This window comes from Athene noctua, chromosome 2, assembly GCF_965140245.1.
Source record: "Athene noctua chromosome 2, bAthNoc1.hap1.1, whole genome shotgun sequence".
NCBI classification, from domain to species: Eukaryota; Metazoa; Chordata; class Aves; order Strigiformes; family Strigidae; genus Athene; species Athene noctua.
Window position 1 is genome coordinate 149,711,315 of NC_134038.1, and position 18,016 is coordinate 149,729,330.

Below are 18,016 nucleotides of genomic sequence, written 5' to 3' on the forward strand. Positions count from 1 at the left end.
GTTACTGAACACCTCTGTACTTAATGCTGCTGAAATCTGCTGTAAGGCCATGCAGAACTGGAGGTAAAGAAACTTGTTTTCATAAACATTAGATTCAACACACTGTAGCTTTTAAGCTCTAATAGCTTTAAATATTTATATATTTACATCTTCTGAAAGGCTGAACTCTGTCACCACTAGCATTTCCCAGCCCAATAAATGCTTAGGAAAGAAGTCAGCAGTTCCAGCTCCTGGTGTGACCATTACTTGGGGAAAAGCTGGGATTGACAGTGTTAAATATGAAATGAAAAGCAGTAGTAGTGCCACATTGTATTAAATGCTTAAGCTTTTGTAGTTAAGCTACTGTCTGTGCTGTATACAGTTAGAGAAATTAGCAGAGGTATGCGTGGCTGAGTATCTTATTTCTGCAGACTTGCTAGTCACCCCTATTACATTGTTCTGCGTTGTTTGGATTTTTTTTGATGGGGTTTGCTGTGTGTGTGGTTGGTTGTTTTTTTTTTTAACCTCTCTTGTGATCAGATTTCCTCTCATCTTGCCAGTTCTGACTAGAAACCCAAACTCCCTGCATTTAGGCAGTGAATTAATTTTATATTCATCAGGATATAAAAATAGCTGTGTGCGTTGCCTTGCACACATCCTGATTGGGTCCAGCTCCCAGCAAGGCAAATCCAGTGATCAGGAAGTACGAAGGGTGTGGAACTCACCACACCCTTACTTTTACACCACACTTCTGCAAGATTTGTTTGAAGATCTTGCTGCAGCCTTCTTCCTTTGACAACCCCCAGGCTCAGCAGGTAAGTCACCCTTCAAACATGCAAGCAAATAGGCACAACTGTGCGTCTAATAAATTAATGGAAAACTCATTTTATTTTAAACTTCATAAAAGCTGTAATTATAAATATGACAAACTTAAATGAACATACAGTGCTAGGGAGTACAGGCAAACGAACAAGCTTTCTCCAGTTACTTTTCTGTTGGAGCTCTTTATGCGTTCTGAAGTGTAACACGACGGTAGCTGCCTTCATGGGTATAAAAATAAGCCTCTGGTGTATCAAAGTATATGTGATCAGTTTAGCTGCCCTGAAGTGAGAATGTACGAAGCGAATGTTAACCTAGGAATTCTACTTCTCTTTGGTATTATCAAACAGTTTAAATCTCCTTTTCGCCTAAGTGATGAAAACCTCTACTATATGTGCACAAACTTAATTCCAAATAGCTGCTGTTCAAACACCACAGAGATGGTGTGGTCAGGTGTGTAATTACTGTACAAAACAGTTACAGAAAACCTCGGCTGAATGTCAGACTCTGGGGCAGAAGCTGTTGATACCATTCACCCATGGTACCGCCTCTGACAGAGGCTTTAGGAAATGGGTGGAGCCAGGGGCTGACCTATGTCACCCTAACCAAACCACACTGATGGGGGGGTGTTTGGGTGGGGTCTCACCCTGAGCTATAAACAGCAGCATTATGGGGTCTTGTATGGAGCTTTAAAGTATGATGAAAGAAAAAAAAATAGAGAAAAGGTTTTGCAGTGCCTAAATAAGGAGAATGTCAAAACTTCTGAAGAGGCTATCATCTCAGTTATCCCTCTGTACCACTGATCAAGAATTAAAAATAATTTCTTTCTAGTAGTCTTCCCTTAGTGAATGAAAGAAAATGTAAATCCTCTTAAAGCCTGTTACAGCAACTGGCTTTCATTTTGTCACTTGTCCCCTTTGGTCTGTAGCTCAGAACTGCGCAGTTTGTGACAACAACTTTCGGAGCGCAGGATGCCCAGTGGTGTATTTTATGCGGCTTTGTATTTTAACATTTGAAAGCTTGAATCGCTTGTTTACAAGCAGAGAAGACTTAAGGGTCAAGAGGTGCATGACTGTCTGTCTGGAAGTAACACGACTGATGTACCTGTGGTACAGGCCAAGCTGTTGTACAGCTACTTCAATTTTTGTACACACCTGCCTTGTAAGTCTTCTGCATAACACTTCCATGCTTACATCAGCATCTAATATTCTGTCATAGGGATCAAAAATGCTAAATAGTGTAGGGGAGAAAAAAGCTTAACCTACCTCTTGGTCTGAGGCTGTGTTATAAAATCTAAGGATCAGTTCAGTCTTCAATAATTTTTCCAGATTTATTTGTTGAAAAAATATATTCATTTGACAGAAAATATCAAAGCAAATATTAAGTGCTTACATGAACAATTTTTTCTAAGAAAAAGGGGCAAGAAAATTTTGTTGTAAAATTACTTTGCCACAACCAGAATCTGCAGACTTTTTAAGAATGTTTTGCATTTCCTTTTAAACACTCCACCTGCGTGTTCTGTCTTACATCTGAAGGGTGAGGCACAGTGATGGTATCCAGGTAGCTTGTGTAGCTGCAATGTTTGAACAGGACTTGCCTTATAAAGGGCACTGAGCAGTTACAGGGATGAGCCCAATCCCCTGACTGTACTGTATGTGTGTAGGAAGTGTGAGCGTATCCTGGCGAGGACAGGATCCTTTGTCCTTAATGCCTTTCTCTGGCATTGAGCACATTCCTTGCTTTTAGTTCAGTGCAGTATGGAAGTTGAGCCTTATGCTCATTTCACCCAGCATAAGCTTTTGGCACAAACTTGTGCCTGTAGGAGAAAAAAGAAAAAAAAAAACCCACCTACAAAAACCCCTTCCTGAAGAGTAGAAATCAACTATAGAAGACCAACAACAGATTGTACTGTAGGCAAGTCTACCAGCTTGATCTCAAACAGCTGAGGATGTGCAAGAACTCAGTACTGAAAGCTGGCAGTTCTGGCATCTGCCTTTTGTACTGTCAAAAACACACTTAGTTGAGATTTCCTAACTGCCTCTCACGTCTTAGGTGATAAAATAGATGCAAGACTCCACTGCCACTCTGCTTTAGCCTGAGCTAAAAACTTAACACAAATTTGTAGGGAAAATGTGAGTTAAATGAAATTTTAATTCTGTAGGGATGAAGCAGTCCTGGGCACATATTCCCACAAGTCAAGGATAACTACAAAGAACCCCATTTGGTTTTTGCTCAGTTTGTGCCCATGCTGCTCCCCCTGTTGATTTGTTGCAATAATCATCAGAAACTTCCTTGCAAAAGAAGGTAAGTTGAGTCAATACTGACAAACCTGTCACAAATCTCCTAGCCCAGATGGTCTTAGAGAGAACTGCAGTTCTAAGGTGTGTGGTTTCAGTGCCCTTTGAAAGCTGGACCTTTCTTAAACAGCTGGCTGATGAAGGAAATGAAACAAAAGGATTTTGTACTTTCTGGAGAGGGCTAATAGCAGACTTCTATCAGAAGAGCTTTAGCCCACAAATAATATTTCTGGTGCTCCTGTAGCACGTGTGCTCATTTCCCAATGACCAAATGGCACCTGGGCTCTAAAATAAGAATTAAATGCTACCTTTTTACTTGGAAAACTGCCAAACCAACCTGAATGGCAAAGAACTTCCTATGGCTGTTTTAAAAACACCCTCTTCCCCCAGCTGTCAAATATAGTGGAATTTTAAGGCTGTCCTTTGTAAAAAGACAAAAAAATGCATTTTAGGATCAGTGAGGCAGTATTTAAATTAAAAACTCATGTCATCTTTAATCCTCTTCAGATACAAAGTATATAGATCTTCTAGAGGAAAAGCACACACAGCAGGCTTCTAAAAAGAATCTTGTTCTGCAGTAATCCCACTTCCACTGTTTTCTTAAGAACTCTGACTCTTTAATGACACTAGCCAAGTACTCAACTCATTCACTGGTTTCAACTTACATGAAAAAAAGTACCTTTGCAAATAAGTCTTGCATAATGGGATCAGCAAGTGCATTTCTTGCAGCTGTGGTTTATTAGGGGGAGAGGTTTAAATGATCCTTGCCCTACAGGCTGAGTACTTACGAAAATGACAATAATAAAACATTTCTTAGTTGGGATGCTGGTGATGGGTAGTTCCCTACCTCCTCGCACCAGCAAATGAGGCTACCTCAGTAAATACGGGGAATCTTACAATGCAGCTTCAGATGAAAGCCTTCCCCACCTGCTAAACGCAGGCTGTGCTGCACTGTCTGTACACTACTGCTGGCTCATCTCTTCTTGCTGCTGATCTGCATCAAGCAGGTCTTGCAGCCAGTAGGAGGAAAGCCACAGTGCCTTGTGCTGTAATGTTATGTGCTAAAGTAATTCAGACATGAAATAACAGCTCTCAGAGTACATGTAAGATGAGTGAAGACATTGTTTTTCTTTTAGAAACAGCTAAAGCTGAAGTCTTCCTTTTCCTTTACTCCTATATACATATTCTAGATAAGCTGAACATGTTAGTCTGGAATACTACAAGCTTAGCAGTAGTAAGTTTACATTTAGATGTGAGAACTAGTTCAATACTGAAAACATTTAAGACAGCAGCACAAATATGTAGTAAAAGCTATTTGGTCCTGAGGCTGAATAAGCAGAATACACAAGAATATTTCTTTCTTACATGTTTACTTTTAAGAATAAAAAAATATTAAACCCATATACCCTGTGTTCTGGGAGAATTTCAATGCTAGTTTTTCTCTTAACTCACTAGACTTTGATTTGAACTGTGGAAAAATTACAATAAATTGAGTTCTGCCTGTTCATTTGAATAGAATCATTTAGCCCATTCACAAGCCTGTTGAGCAGCACTCACTCCCATACCATAGCAGCAAAACTCACAGCTGTCCACCACAACTAACTGGCCATCGGTGATTCCATGCTTTTGGCTATAACTTAGGATGTCATTTTTTATTATGCATATGTGTAGTAAGAGTTATTCACCTGTTCTCAGGCTCTAGGACAGATCAAACCCACCTCAAACAGTAATGCATTGACCTGGCTCCTCACTGCAGCTGTGATACCTTAAGAGAAGTAGCACTGTTAAAGTCTAAGAAAAAAGGACCCTCTTGTTGAGGCAAGAATGTGGTTGGGATAATGTTGTAAACTCCAGCAAATATGTTCTCCACTTCCAAGTAGCAAAATCCACACCTATGATAAAAGAAACTGTTAGAACTAAGATCTGATATACATTTCAAACCTCTAAGGCTTCATTAAGTGAGTATTACCTGTAGTCACCACTGCTCTTTTTCTGAAAGCCACAGGAACCAGGATCTCCTACTGTTGAGACTGTGACAAGTTCAAAACCAACACTGTATTGCCTGCAAGTGACATGGCAGACTTAGTTATTTGGGTCATCAGGATTACTAGGAAGAGGGCCATTTATTAAAAACTACCAGTATAACTGGAAAACATCTAAAAGTTTTGTTACGTTTGTGACAGACGCATTAAGTCAAACTTACCGTGCCATAAATGTAGAATTTGGAGGAAGACAGAACACATTTCGGGTTTGAAACTAGACTATACAGAAAATGCCTGCTCGATGTCTGCCTCTGCATTTGAGTGGACTGAAGTAGTGAAACTTGTGGTGGCACAGTCCTGTACCACAGATCCTGGGGTGTGATCTGATTGCTGTCAGAGGAATCGGTGTTGGTGATCTCAGCACAATTTCTCATGTTGCACTATAACTTAGGACAGTTTGTCTAATACCTGTTAAAGCATGTGATAGGCACTACTGCCCCTGACATTCAAACTACCTAAATATAATCTACAAGTGCAGAAAAAATTGCATATAAAAAGCTGCTCAATTAGTGGAACAGTATAGCTGTACCTTTGACATTATCTTCCATTTCCTGAGAAAGGCTTTCCACAAAGGGGAGAGGATGGCAAGAAAAGTGCTGCCATTTAGTGTGGCCCACCGTACAGCTTTGCAAAAGGTAAACACTTGACTGAATGGCAGGAGATGTTGCTATTTAGAAGCGCTCTATACTGGTACTTTGAGGTAGAATATTAATTTTGCCAAAGAAATTTGACATGTGTAGGTCTGCTGACATCCAATACTTCTCCTGGCCTGCTGGTGGCAGAGTAAATGCACTTTCAGAGCTAAAGGTGCTGCACAGGCCATTGTCTGAGAGGCTGTTGGGGTTTAATATCCTGCATCTTAGCTCTACTACAAAAGAAAAGGAATTATGATCGTCATTATTTTTAAGGCGAAGAAAGTCCTTTGTATGTTCTTCCCTCCTGTGCAAGGCCTAGCTTTGCTCAGACCCCAAAAGTAAAGAGAAAGAAGGCTGCTGTTTTCCTTGTAGGCCACAGATTTCCTCAGCAGCAAATGCAGAGGTTTAAATCACTCTTGATGGTGAAGTTAGACATGTAAGCAGTACTAAAGCTGAGCCACCTCCCCTATCTTGTCATGGATTTTCAGGGAGCTTCCCACCCTCCCCACAGAGGATACTGACAAAGCTTTATCTTTAGCACGTCACGCTCTCACTGTATTGATGCACTTATTCTCTACAAACCTTGGTCCCCGTAGCTCAATTAGTAAGGGCCCATTCTTGTCCAGTTGGAACTGATAAATGGGGTTATTTTTGTAGGTGTCTCTGAAATTGCCACATCCTCCAGCACTGTGACCTTTCCACTGTCCATTAACCTGAAAAGTCAAAATGCAGAAAATACCTAATAGCCTGAGGGTTTGTATTGCTTATTTATACACACAAACAAGATTAGAGGCTCCTCTTGCTTTATAAGTCACTGACCTTAGTAATCTCTCCTAATTTTTAAAATGCAAATGAAAGACTGTGTTCAGTAAAGTTGCAGTATTCAGTAAAGTATTCAGAAAGCTTCACTGCACTCCTCCACACAACTTGATCAAAGCCTTAGCTCCCTTAGAAGTGTATTCTTGCAGCTTATATTAAATAAGTAACAAGTGACTGTTTCTGACAAACTGCATCTAACAGAAGATCAGTATTCCCATCTATCCCATGACTACTGGACTATTCAGGGGTTGGGGTTTTTTTGTTTGTTTTTTTTTGGTTTTTTTTGGTTTTTTCACTCAGACATTCCTCTGTTGCTCTAAATGAGAAAAACCAGTGGTATAGGAAGTACAACACTACTTGTGTTGTAACCTTTGCTTTTGAAATTGCTGCCTCCAGCCCTGTCCATTCACCTCTAGGCACTGAGAACCAGCAGTACAGAGACAAAATACATGCAAGGACAGACTCTGTAAGGACAAAGACATACAAGAGGAAAAATGCTGCTCAGGCTTTGAGAAACAGGCCATCTGCTTGCAAGTTCCTCCTGCTAGTCATTAAACTGAAAGGTTAGACTTGTAAGACATGCCAGGCATTCACACATATTTATAGCTGAGATCCATTTCTCCTGTTACCTCCCTCCCCTTTCAAACCAGTAAGGAGCACATTTTTTTCTTGTGATTTAATTTCTTTACTCAGTGTCCAAAAGCCTCAAACATGGCAAGTTTGGAAACAAGGGGGAATTCTCCCCCACCATGCTACTTCCCAGGAAGTAAAACTGCTGTTAGCTTTCCAGGCCTTTTCCGTCTCCGAAGCACTTTGTTCCAGGAATCCCCCTGGGGGTCAGTGAGCTCCAGAGGTGACCACTCAACTTCAGTATAAGACATCTAACAGAACTTGCTTTTACTGGTAAACTGTGAATTCTGCTTGGTTTTAAGTGTGATGACAGCTAAGCAAGTGCCAAATAAGCATTAGGCACGGGCAACATTTTTTGTATTGAATCATGAAGATAGAGCTTGTCTTAGATAGATAGAACATGCCTTTGAATACTAGACAGGCATCTTCAAATAATTAACAGGAGGTTTCCACGTAATTTTCTTTTGAAACATAATACAACATAAAACTGCCTCAAACAGGCTGGTCACCTTCCATGAGGTTTTTGACCTCTTAAAGCATTCCCCCAGACTAAGCCCAGTTTTTAAGAGCTAAGAAGGAACAACCAAGCACATCATCTCACTGTTCCCAGGAATCTCTCTAGGCTCTCACTGCTCTCCAGAACAGGCTGGCCTCAAGGGGCTGTTCCAGAAATAACAGCTGATATGAAACACTGACCTCACGAGCCTAGCTGCAAGCCAGTGTGTCCCCCTGACCACACAAAGTAACGTAATCCTTGGCGTCCTAGGAAGTGGAGTGTTCCACTGTGGCTCCAAGCAGAGCCCTATTTCTCTCTTCCTAAAGAAGTTACTGTTTGGACAGAAGACTTCTGCCTATAGTAGGATTCCCCAGGGTATACATGGTAGGTACAGAGCTTAAAGTTAACAGCTGCTGGTTTATTCTTTCCGGAGGATAAAATTGCTAATAGATGAAAATACATGCAAGTTACTTTAGCCTGTGAGCTCTTGGCTATATTTATACTTTAGCTGAAGGTGTAACTGCAGCTCACGTTGACAGCTGAAATACAAACAGCAGCTGGCCCCCAAACTGCCTGGGCTTCTGACTTAATTTCAGTCAAGTTTTTTGCTCTTGCCCCTGCTGCTGTACTCTCAGGAAGCACTTCTACATCAACTGTACCATGAGTATGTTGCCCTGATCCTGTTCGGCAATATGAGTGCTCATCCCAATGGATACAGACTTTTGAGATGTCTTCACAAAATTTAGAAACCGTAACGTACTGTGATATTGCCATTTTAAGGCCATTTGTCACAGTCACGCTAGTGGTGCCTTTGGTTTGTTATTGCTGATTTTGTCCCATCATGCCAAGAGTTTTTTTCCAAGAAAATCATGCAATTCTCTCAAGGGAAAATGAGCAACACTTTTGCAGGGTTTTTACCCTGCAGTAGCACTTGCACGATCTGATCTCTGCAGAATAATTACATATTAGGGCAGAGCTTGTTAGGCCAGTCTATTCTACAAAGGCTTTACAGTGTATCTGCTGTGGTAGAGCTGTAACAATACCCTTCTGCAATGAAGGTGGAACTTACGTACCAAAAGGCAGTGGAAGTTAAGGCACCATCCACACAGAGTCGTGTGAACAAAGGGAGACAGCCCAAGGACTTCTGTGTTGGTATGAATTATATTAACACACCTAATTGTGGGGCACATCATACTCAACTTGAGTACAGGATTGGTCTTGTGCTAATGATGCTTAGAATAAGCTTTAGTTAAGAAGTTTCATTTGTTAGAATATGGCCTAAGCTGGCATTTTTGAACAGTAGTATAAAAATATATTTAAAAACCTTGTACGTCTCAAATACAGAAAAGCCAAATCAGAAATATCATCCAGTGACTCATAAAAGAAAATATTTCTTTACCCGTTTGGAAATGGTGTAAGGTGTAGGAATCTTGGAAAAGGTGAACTTGCACAAGGAATACACCTGTGTTGTAAAATAAGAAGCTAGTCACACATTCATATTGCACTTTTCATACGAAATCATGACATGTTAAAAAAAAAAAAAAAAGGAGAATTGCCTACACATCATTTTTAGATACTTGTTCACTACATGCCTATATTACTCATCTGATGACCCCATCTGAAACTCAAAATCCAGAATAGTGCTGGGACTAACAAGACTTAGTTTTACTTAGTTTTTCTTTAAAAAAGCAAAATGGAAACAATTTGAATTTTACTTTTTTCAGTATCAAAGACAGACATCTGGCATTGATCATCACATGACTCAGCAGCTACAGTGAAACCCAAACACTGAGTCCAAGAACTTAGAGAAGTCAATGAACCTTAAATCTTAACTGGGATCTAAACCAGGCTTAATTTGGATACGTAGAGCGCCGATGCTCTGCCTGTACACAGATACTAATTTTTTATTCTATGAAATAAAATTATTTTTTAGCTGATTTCATTACTAAAATTTCATTACTAAAAACCACACACACTGCATTGTCTTAGCTACAAATGGAGAACATTATCAAATGCTTCATCCAGTGGTTCTGCTCTATCATTCATAGCCTCCCTCCCCAAAATAACCCTATCAGTCCAGAAGTACACTTAGCAAACTTACAAAAAAAGAACACTTTATAGTTTCATTGTTTACAATCATTATGAAACCAACAGTACATACCCTGATGGTGTAATGAATAGTGTTTTGTTTCTCATACTGGGATACTACTAAGGTAAATGTATGGGGCCCTGGAGAGGTCAGCTTTATCTTGGTCAGATAATGAGGACTGTTGATCCGAATACCATCAATATACGGAGGAGGATCAGCTGAAAAAGAAAAGGATGAACGCTTTTCCCCCAATCAGAAAATCCCCCAGCTTGGTAAGCAACTTAGCCATTTTAGATCAGTGAATTTTGTCAGATTGTTGGTACTAAGGTTAGACTCTAAGCAGACCTGAGTGCTCTCAGAAGAATAGAGTCTCAGGATTTAATCATAAAAATGTCAGATAATCTTATGAGCAAGTATCACTTTCAGGCGAGGGACATCTCACATGTCAGGAAACAAATTCTGCACTTGAAAGGACAGCTTAAATTCCATGACTTGCAAGAACTGCTTATCCATCTCCCACCAATGTCTCTACTCAAAGACAACCTATTATGATTGTACTGAAATTTAAAGAGGAGGATAAGGAATGTTTAAGCACTGTTTAAAAAAAAATCTCCAAGGATTCTGTTCCTTCTCTGTTGGCTGGACAGTTCTGGAATACAAGCTAACAAAATCTTTGGCCACTGAGTAAACACGACTTTAAAACACATTAATTTCTTTAACTAAACCACACATACTTTCCCTCTCTCTCTCTCTCCCCAACTCTGTGATCATTACCCAGATGTAGTTGCATCCTAGTACCAATGCACATTTGGTACTTATTAGAAACATTCCAAATGTTTGCTTTTACAAATAAACAATGTAATTTGTTATTTGGTCTCTAGTTGGTTCTTTCCAGACTTCATTACAGTGAAGCAGGAACGAATCTAGCCAATTATTTCAATAGGCCAGGATCAGGTCCTTTTATTTTCTTCTACAAAGCAACATGGGAATGGGGAAAGGCTTAATGTAAAACAATGAGAAGCTTAGGAATAGGAAATCTCGGCCACACTGCCAAAGGATTAACCCGCTTTATTCTCATCCCATTTTAACAGATGGTAAAAATAATACAGCAGCCTGACCAATCTATTTCCATGGAAAAAGGTTTTAAACAAGTTTGAGCTCGCAAGATTAAGAGTTTATAAAAGAGTTTGAGTAGCGAGACAAAACTTGTGAATCATCCGGTTCTTGCTGGAAGACTCAAGCACAACTGAACAATTCCCTCCACTATACAAATGTGTTTGGTTTGCCCACTTAATGTTTTCTGTAAGACGTGTAAAATAAGCACTGCTACAAGTACCAGTGACACCAGAGCAAGTCTTAGGCTATAAGGAGAAGCAGATGCTTTAACAAGATCAGCTCTTACAAAACCAGATGATGGTTTGGTCAGGTCTCAACAACTGCTTTCTGCAGAAAGACAGCTAAGATTCTAGGGGACTGGTCGGCAGAGTTCACCGAACAAGACCAGAGATGAACAATGCAAATCCTTACCAGCCATTCCAACAGGAAAAAACCCGCAAATTTTTCTGGTGAAAAGAGCTTTGAAAGCTACTCTCTAACTGTTGCTATTGCCCGTAGCATGAACAGCTACTAGAATGCGACCCTGGTTCTAAAGAGGTTCCCCATCTGTAAAAGCGACAGGCCAAATCCTACCCGTCTTAGGATGTACCTTCACTGAATTACTCCAAGTGATATTTTTATAAAGATCTCTGCTTGATGTAAATATTATTATTTACATAATAAAAATATGGTATTATTAGCTCTACTTTAAAGTTGCAACCTACCCTATCCATTCAATCTGGGCATTACCTTTACTTCCTGTGTCTCAACCTGTGTTTCAGATCTGCTATGTCTTGAAATAAAACATACATGGCTTTTTTGCAGCTGCAACAAAGCTCCAAAAGCCAAGCCCCTTCTCAAGGTGAGTAGAATCTGACCTATAATGACCAAGAGTAATACTTTGACAAAATCTGAACATCTAAATGTTTTTCTTAAACATTCCATACCTGATACTTTGAAATATGTTGAAGTGTTCAGCTGTATCTATGAGCTTGCTTAGGTACTTTACTAAGCCAAGTTCACAGAAAAATTAACCTTGATTATTTTCATTTAGTAGAAGCTGTAAACCTTGAAATAATTTCACAAGTGTGGGAAATAATTATGCTGTCAAGTAAACAGAAGCACAACATCTGTTCCCTCTAAGCATTAACTACTACCACTGCAAAATAAACAGAATAATAAAGAAAATGCTGCAGCAAAAGTGTCAGCAGGACTATGCAGACCTCTTAGCACGCTTCCAGCATGTACAGCTTGGTTCAGTCCTTCAGCACAGACTGTTGAATGTGGTCAAACAGAGCTAACAAACTGTTTTAGAAGACTGACTTCTTAGAGCGAGGCATCTAGTTTTAAAGCAAGTGCCTTTCCTCTCCACAAAATCCTTTGCAATTCTTCATTATTTCTAACATAATGTACAATTAAGGTACACTAACCTGGATAATAAACTTTTTTGCCATCAGTCTTGTATACAACCATTGTAATGAATTCCCGATTGTGTGCAAAGTCATCCTATAAAAAACACAAGTTGAGTTGTACACTTCTGTGGAATGTAACTAATGCTTAATCAGAATCAAGTACACATTCTGTCATCCCCTCTGATCACCACATGGCATGATCTGATATTTGCATTTATTGAGATACCCAATCCAATTCTTTTCAAAATACTTGAAGTAAATAAACTACCACTTATTTCAATTATAACAGTTCAGGCCCCGGGATTCAAAGTTACTTCAGTTACTACTTTTTCCTGGAATATAATCACTTAGCTCAATTTTTACGCTGGGTCTATTTCAACAGTCTTGTCTGTAGGTAAATGCTGAATTTAAAATGCATACATATACACAGGCAGGCATACCTGAACATGAATACATAAGCAGTAAATATACTAATAACAGAAATCTATACAGAAAGATTTCAGCAAGATGCTGCAGAACTCGTAATACAGAAAAAGGACCCGGCACCTTATCTGTGATGTGGCGGCTGAGCAGAACCCAGACAGCAGCACCTCCCTGCGGACACTGGACCTCTAGCTTGTACTGAGGGTTGTTGGCCAGGCTGTAGGCATCCTTCACCGGACCTTGCTTTGCATCCCAAGTACTGCAGGTAATACAGACATGTTATTAGATGAGTGAGATATTATTTTGTGCTTCGAAAACTAACCTCAAACCCTACATCCGTACAGAGCTGCCTATTATCTGTAACACAGTTACCCCAGGCTGATTTTCTACTGGAATCTATGACAGTGGTTACATAATACAATCGTGTCAGAAGTATTATCCTACAACTTTATAAAATGACTTCACTACAATACAAGTGTGATAATAAAATATGCTAAATACAAACAGCTTGTTTTTGGTTTTTTTGGTTTTTTTTTTTTAAATGGTGACTGCAACAACACAAAGCACAGAAAAACATGAACCATTCGAGGAGCCCAGGCTACCCCATTATAGTCATGATTGCAGACACCAACAGCAAGTGAAATACACCTATACTTTTGTAACTACAGAAATCCATATACAAGCTATGGTTGGTTTCAGAAACTTGCCAAATTTTTTTCCTCTAGTGTTTTACTGAGGTAATTTTTATTTTAAAATTTGATCTGTTTCGGGTTTGGAATGTTAAAGATCTTTGAGGTACCCTATTGCAAAATCTGCCTGCTGCCTCATGAACTGTCTAGACAAGGAAAATACAGTGTGAAAAAATAAAAAGTGCTGATGACTGAATGCAAAGTGTGCCACGCTGGAAACAGAAGTGGATAATACTATTGGTTAAGTCCCACTGACCCTCCCACACTTTTAAAACTGAACAGCGTATGTGAAAGGCTGCATTATCAACTAACCTTCATATTATTACCACCACAATTACTCCACTTTTTATGGCAATTGCCACTGTGCTAGGCATTTCCCTACACAGGGGTACAACAATCACTAATAATATAAGGAAAGACAGACTAGCAGATGAGTTTTGAGATTAGCATACACATTACCTGATCTTGCTACATCACCACCGTGTATTTTAGAACTAATTTGAACACAAAGATGGAAGGAGCCTTTACAGATATGCTCAACAGTTGCACTATGGATGAAGGAGCCTGTGCAAAGCTAACATACACAGAAACAGTGTGGAAGCAGTGGCAAAGGGCAGCATAGTGGAGTGGGAAAATAGAAAAACCCTTGCTTTTGAAACCCAGACACACACTTATCCCCAAACTGGGTGACAAAAAGACTGAATGTGATGGACACTAGGTAGGAGACAACTATTGTGTTCAGAAAAAAAATCAGCAGGCAAGGAAGATTACTTATGATAACTACAACTGGTAAAAACCAGAATTAAACTACTCTGACATCAGTGAATACACCCTGTAAAGACAACACACACTGCACAAACAACTTGCAACTGGCCAGGAAAATGAATTCCAAATAAAAACTAGGTCACCCAAGTGCTGTCTGGTCACTTAAAGATGGACTGTACAAAAATCTGATTTCTAATCCAATAGAGATATGTGGGACTGAGGTGAGAATCGGATTACTCAACCCTAGGTTCACAGCAGCACCACAACGGTCACCAGAGTTTCAACAATGTTACAGAAATAGTCAAAAACAAAGCCTGGGCTGAGAATTTCATAGTACAAGTCAGGCTCAAGAGAGTGTGGCTGGAGCTCAACCTCTAGCTCTAACTAGTAAGAATGGAAGGAAGGAAACATCAGAACATTTAGTGAGATATCGACACAAAAGTTTTATCTCTTGGACCAACCTGTGAATACACGTAGATTCTTTAAAAAGACTTGGGTTCCAACTCAAATAAATAACATCATAGTACTGGCACAGGTCCTCCCAGGAAATCCAGAAAATGCCTAAAAAAGAAATGCTGTTATTGTTTCCTTACCAGACACCTTGATTTTACATGTTTTTCAAAAGTCTCTTTCCAGGCAAATGATATCTCTTATATAAACCAACATTTCTGTAAAACTTAGTAGTAATGTCTGCATTGCCCAAATACCTAAATTTAAACTTAACCTCTGAAATAAACACATTAAACCAAGACAAACAAGTTAGTCTCTGCTCATAGTCAAAAACTTTCTGAAGCTGTCAGAATGTTTTCATTTTCAAGCACTAAGCAGAAGGTATGAGAGAATCTGTTGTTTTGAAGGAGACAACATTAGGTGATTCTGACCTGCATTCCCCTTTCCTAGGTTTCTGAAAAAAGTAATACCACAGTCCCCAGTTCAACAACCTACTTCAGTAGTCATCCAGAACAATCATGTATTCAATCAACATGCGAGCACATTTGAATGTGTTTCTAAGACACTTCCTCATCCCACACCTGTGTGACTTGCTTTGGCACTCTGAATCTGCTTCACCTTTACAGCATTCTCATGCATTTATTCTAATTCTCCATAGCTCCCTTAATTGCAACTCCAACCAACAACAGTGCCTGCAAGCTGAGAGATTCCTGATGAAATGAACTCTCAAAAAGATAATGGCCTTATAACTCAAGTCTCTGACACATGCAAGTGCAGATCTTACAGCACTAAAAAAAAAAAAAAAGCAGTCATAATAGCCACATGCTAGCTACTAGATAATAACTAGCTATTAGGCAACAAGACCAGATTGTAAATCCAGTCAGAAGAAACAACTCCCTTAAAATTACTGATGTAATTATATAAACTTCAACTACTAGATGTTACAGATATAAATTCCTTACTAAGTGAACCGGTAAATAAATAATGAGCTAATCTCTTGTAACTGTGACCAAGCCAGGGCTGCTATTCTTATATTTAAATCAAAAGTCTTCCTTATGCACTTGCATGAGGCTTATCAATCAATGCTATAATTTAATGGGTTTGGATGCATGCTGCTATCAAAATAAAGCAGCACTAAACAAAGGGCTCCCTCACAGAGATACACAGAGAGTAACTAGGATACTATAAAAAGAGCAGACATCTCTTTCTGAATGTAAAATGCAGCTTCTGCAGAATTTCTAAACTGTCAGCAACCTGCCCTTCCACCAGCAAACCCACACCGACTTTCCAAACGCTACACTCTGCTGCTCCCTAGGGAAGATGGGATAGAAGAACACTGGGCACCATTCCGAGGGGTTTCTCTGGACAGTGATGTAGTAGTACCACTGTCTCAAAGACGGATCTCAATCTACCCTTACAGCTGGAAACAGAGTGTATGCAAAGATTTGTTTATATGTCTATTAATGTAATGTAATGCAAGGGAAAAAAAACCCACTTGCCTCCAGTGCATAACCTCAAATACAGGCAAGACAAATTTAAATACTGATTACAGTAAACATGTTGACAGATATTTGCGAATTTTGGAGGAAAAACCCCACAAAAAGTCTACTCGCATATTAAAAAGCAGCATTACACAGCTTATGGTCAGAAAGTTATCTTTGCACTACACTCCCCCATGCCCAGATACCAAGATAGCAACACTTAAGTAAGGAGGTAATTTCTTATCAATGAATTTGAGATATATTAAACAGTGCAATTACTTAAACCCCAGACAAAAATGAAGTGACAGACTTGAACACACAAACCTTTCCTAAACTTTTGTGCTATTTAGTTTCTAGCATTTGAGCTTAAGTATTTATTTCCACCTTTCTGCAGGGATACACCTCAAATATCTGTATTATCTGAAAAGATAGTGACTTTTTAAACCTTATTACCATTGTCTATTTTCTGAGCTGTTCTTGGATCAAAGTTCAAGTATTTTTGTAAATCTGGGGTCCAATTTCTTGTGTCATTTTCACTGTATCGTCCTTTCCAACGCAAGTGGCTCCAGGGATTTTTCAACTGAAGAAATCGAAGTCCCTAAAGAAACACAAAGTCAAATTGCTGGATTCATCTTGTCAAGGTAATTTTTATATTTATATATAAAACATATATATATATTTATATAACATGGAATATGGATCAATAGATTAAAAAAAAAATAAGTTACAGCATCATTAAGCTTTCTGGGATTTCCCAATGGAGCTCAAGACAAAATAAACCATAGTAGCAATTGGAGCAAAAAAAATAGCTGCCCATCACAGACAGGTTTCAAACAGGCATTTGAAAACATCTTCAGTTTTACTTGATACCTTATATTCTCTTATATCCAAGACGGCATACGCATGGGTTGGAACTAAACCCCATTTTTCTCCTTCCTCTTCAGACATCACCCCTGTTGCTGTTGTGATAAGGACATCTCCCTTATGAAATCTGTTCAAAAAGAGGCAAAAAATAAACTTAATTAAAATATCGCAAGTTGCAAGTTAATATTTCCCAGACACTGTAATAGTAACTCATAAGAACTGAGTTCTGCAATTGCTCTGAATTGCAATTGTTGATTTTGTAACAATTATTGTAAAAAACACACCAGCATGTTTCCCAGCCCATGCTAAAATCCAAGTACATACTCAGCATCCCTAGATAGCTTACAGGGTCATTGGACTATGGATCAACACATTTTCAGTCTAGCACAGGTGAACAGTAGTGATGCCATAATGGCTAGATCCCATCCTGATTGCAGTCACACCTCCAAACTGCAGTGCCAGAATATCTGAAAAGTTGTTGACAACAACTGTGAGCTCTTAATCAACTGCAAAAGCACTGTAGAAAAAAGCCACGCTCTTTCATCATGAATCAACAGAATATCCCCTTCCTACTGCATTGAAATGCATAAGAAACTGGTTGCACAAAACCATTTTGAAAGAAATGAAAGTACTTGGTAGCTGACATTTATAAATTACAGTATATCTTTCACCATGAATAGAATTGTTGCAGTAGGCCTGAAGATCAGTTCAGACTCCTGCAGTTTTGATAGACTTTTGCTGCTCCTCTAGGAGATTTACTAATGGGGCATACATAATATCCAAGATTTTGTGATATGATTAGAAATACTATATTATATCTGCTTGCTAAGGACAGCAGATCAATGCCAAAGTTCTAGTGAACTGTATGGGAACACAGAATACATTTCCTTCTACTTTTAAAATATTTTTAACTTGTATATTGGTTCCAAGCTGCTGTTCTCTGACTCTGTATTTTGTTTTCTTCATCAAGAAATGGGCTACTATGTTTTTTTTCTTCATACATAAAGAAGAAATATCACCTCAAACAGAAT

The 18,016-nt window shown here is 39.0% G+C and overlaps 1 protein-coding gene across 7 annotated transcripts in view; it reads right to left on the bottom strand.

Annotated features, from left to right (window-relative positions):
• Positions 1-863: 863 nt before the first annotated feature.
• Positions 864-18,016, bottom strand: part of CAPN7 (calpain 7) — a 35,404-nt gene continuing 18,251 nt past the window's right edge. For 4 of the 7 annotated variants that reach the window (XM_074900625.1, XM_074900626.1, XM_074900624.1 and 1 more), the window contains 10 exons: positions 16,992-17,112; positions 16,575-16,719; positions 14,652-14,751; positions 12,860-12,995; positions 12,332-12,407; positions 9,879-10,024; positions 9,117-9,179; positions 6,355-6,485; positions 5,065-5,157; positions 864-4,987 (listed from right to left, as the gene is read on the bottom strand). In XM_074900625.1, coding sequence (XP_074756726.1) covers positions 4,843-4,987; positions 5,065-5,157; positions 6,355-6,485; positions 9,117-9,179; positions 9,879-10,024; positions 12,332-12,407; positions 12,860-12,995; positions 14,652-14,751; positions 16,575-16,719; positions 16,992-17,112 — 1,156 coding nt within the window. In that variant the 3' untranslated portion in view covers positions 864-4,842. The remainder of the gene's footprint in view (positions 4,988-5,064; positions 5,158-6,354; positions 6,486-9,116; positions 9,180-9,878; positions 10,025-12,331; positions 12,408-12,859; positions 12,996-14,651; positions 14,752-16,574; positions 16,720-16,991; positions 17,113-18,016) is intronic. The other 3 variants (XM_074900631.1, XM_074900627.1, XM_074900630.1) reach the window with 2 other exon arrangements.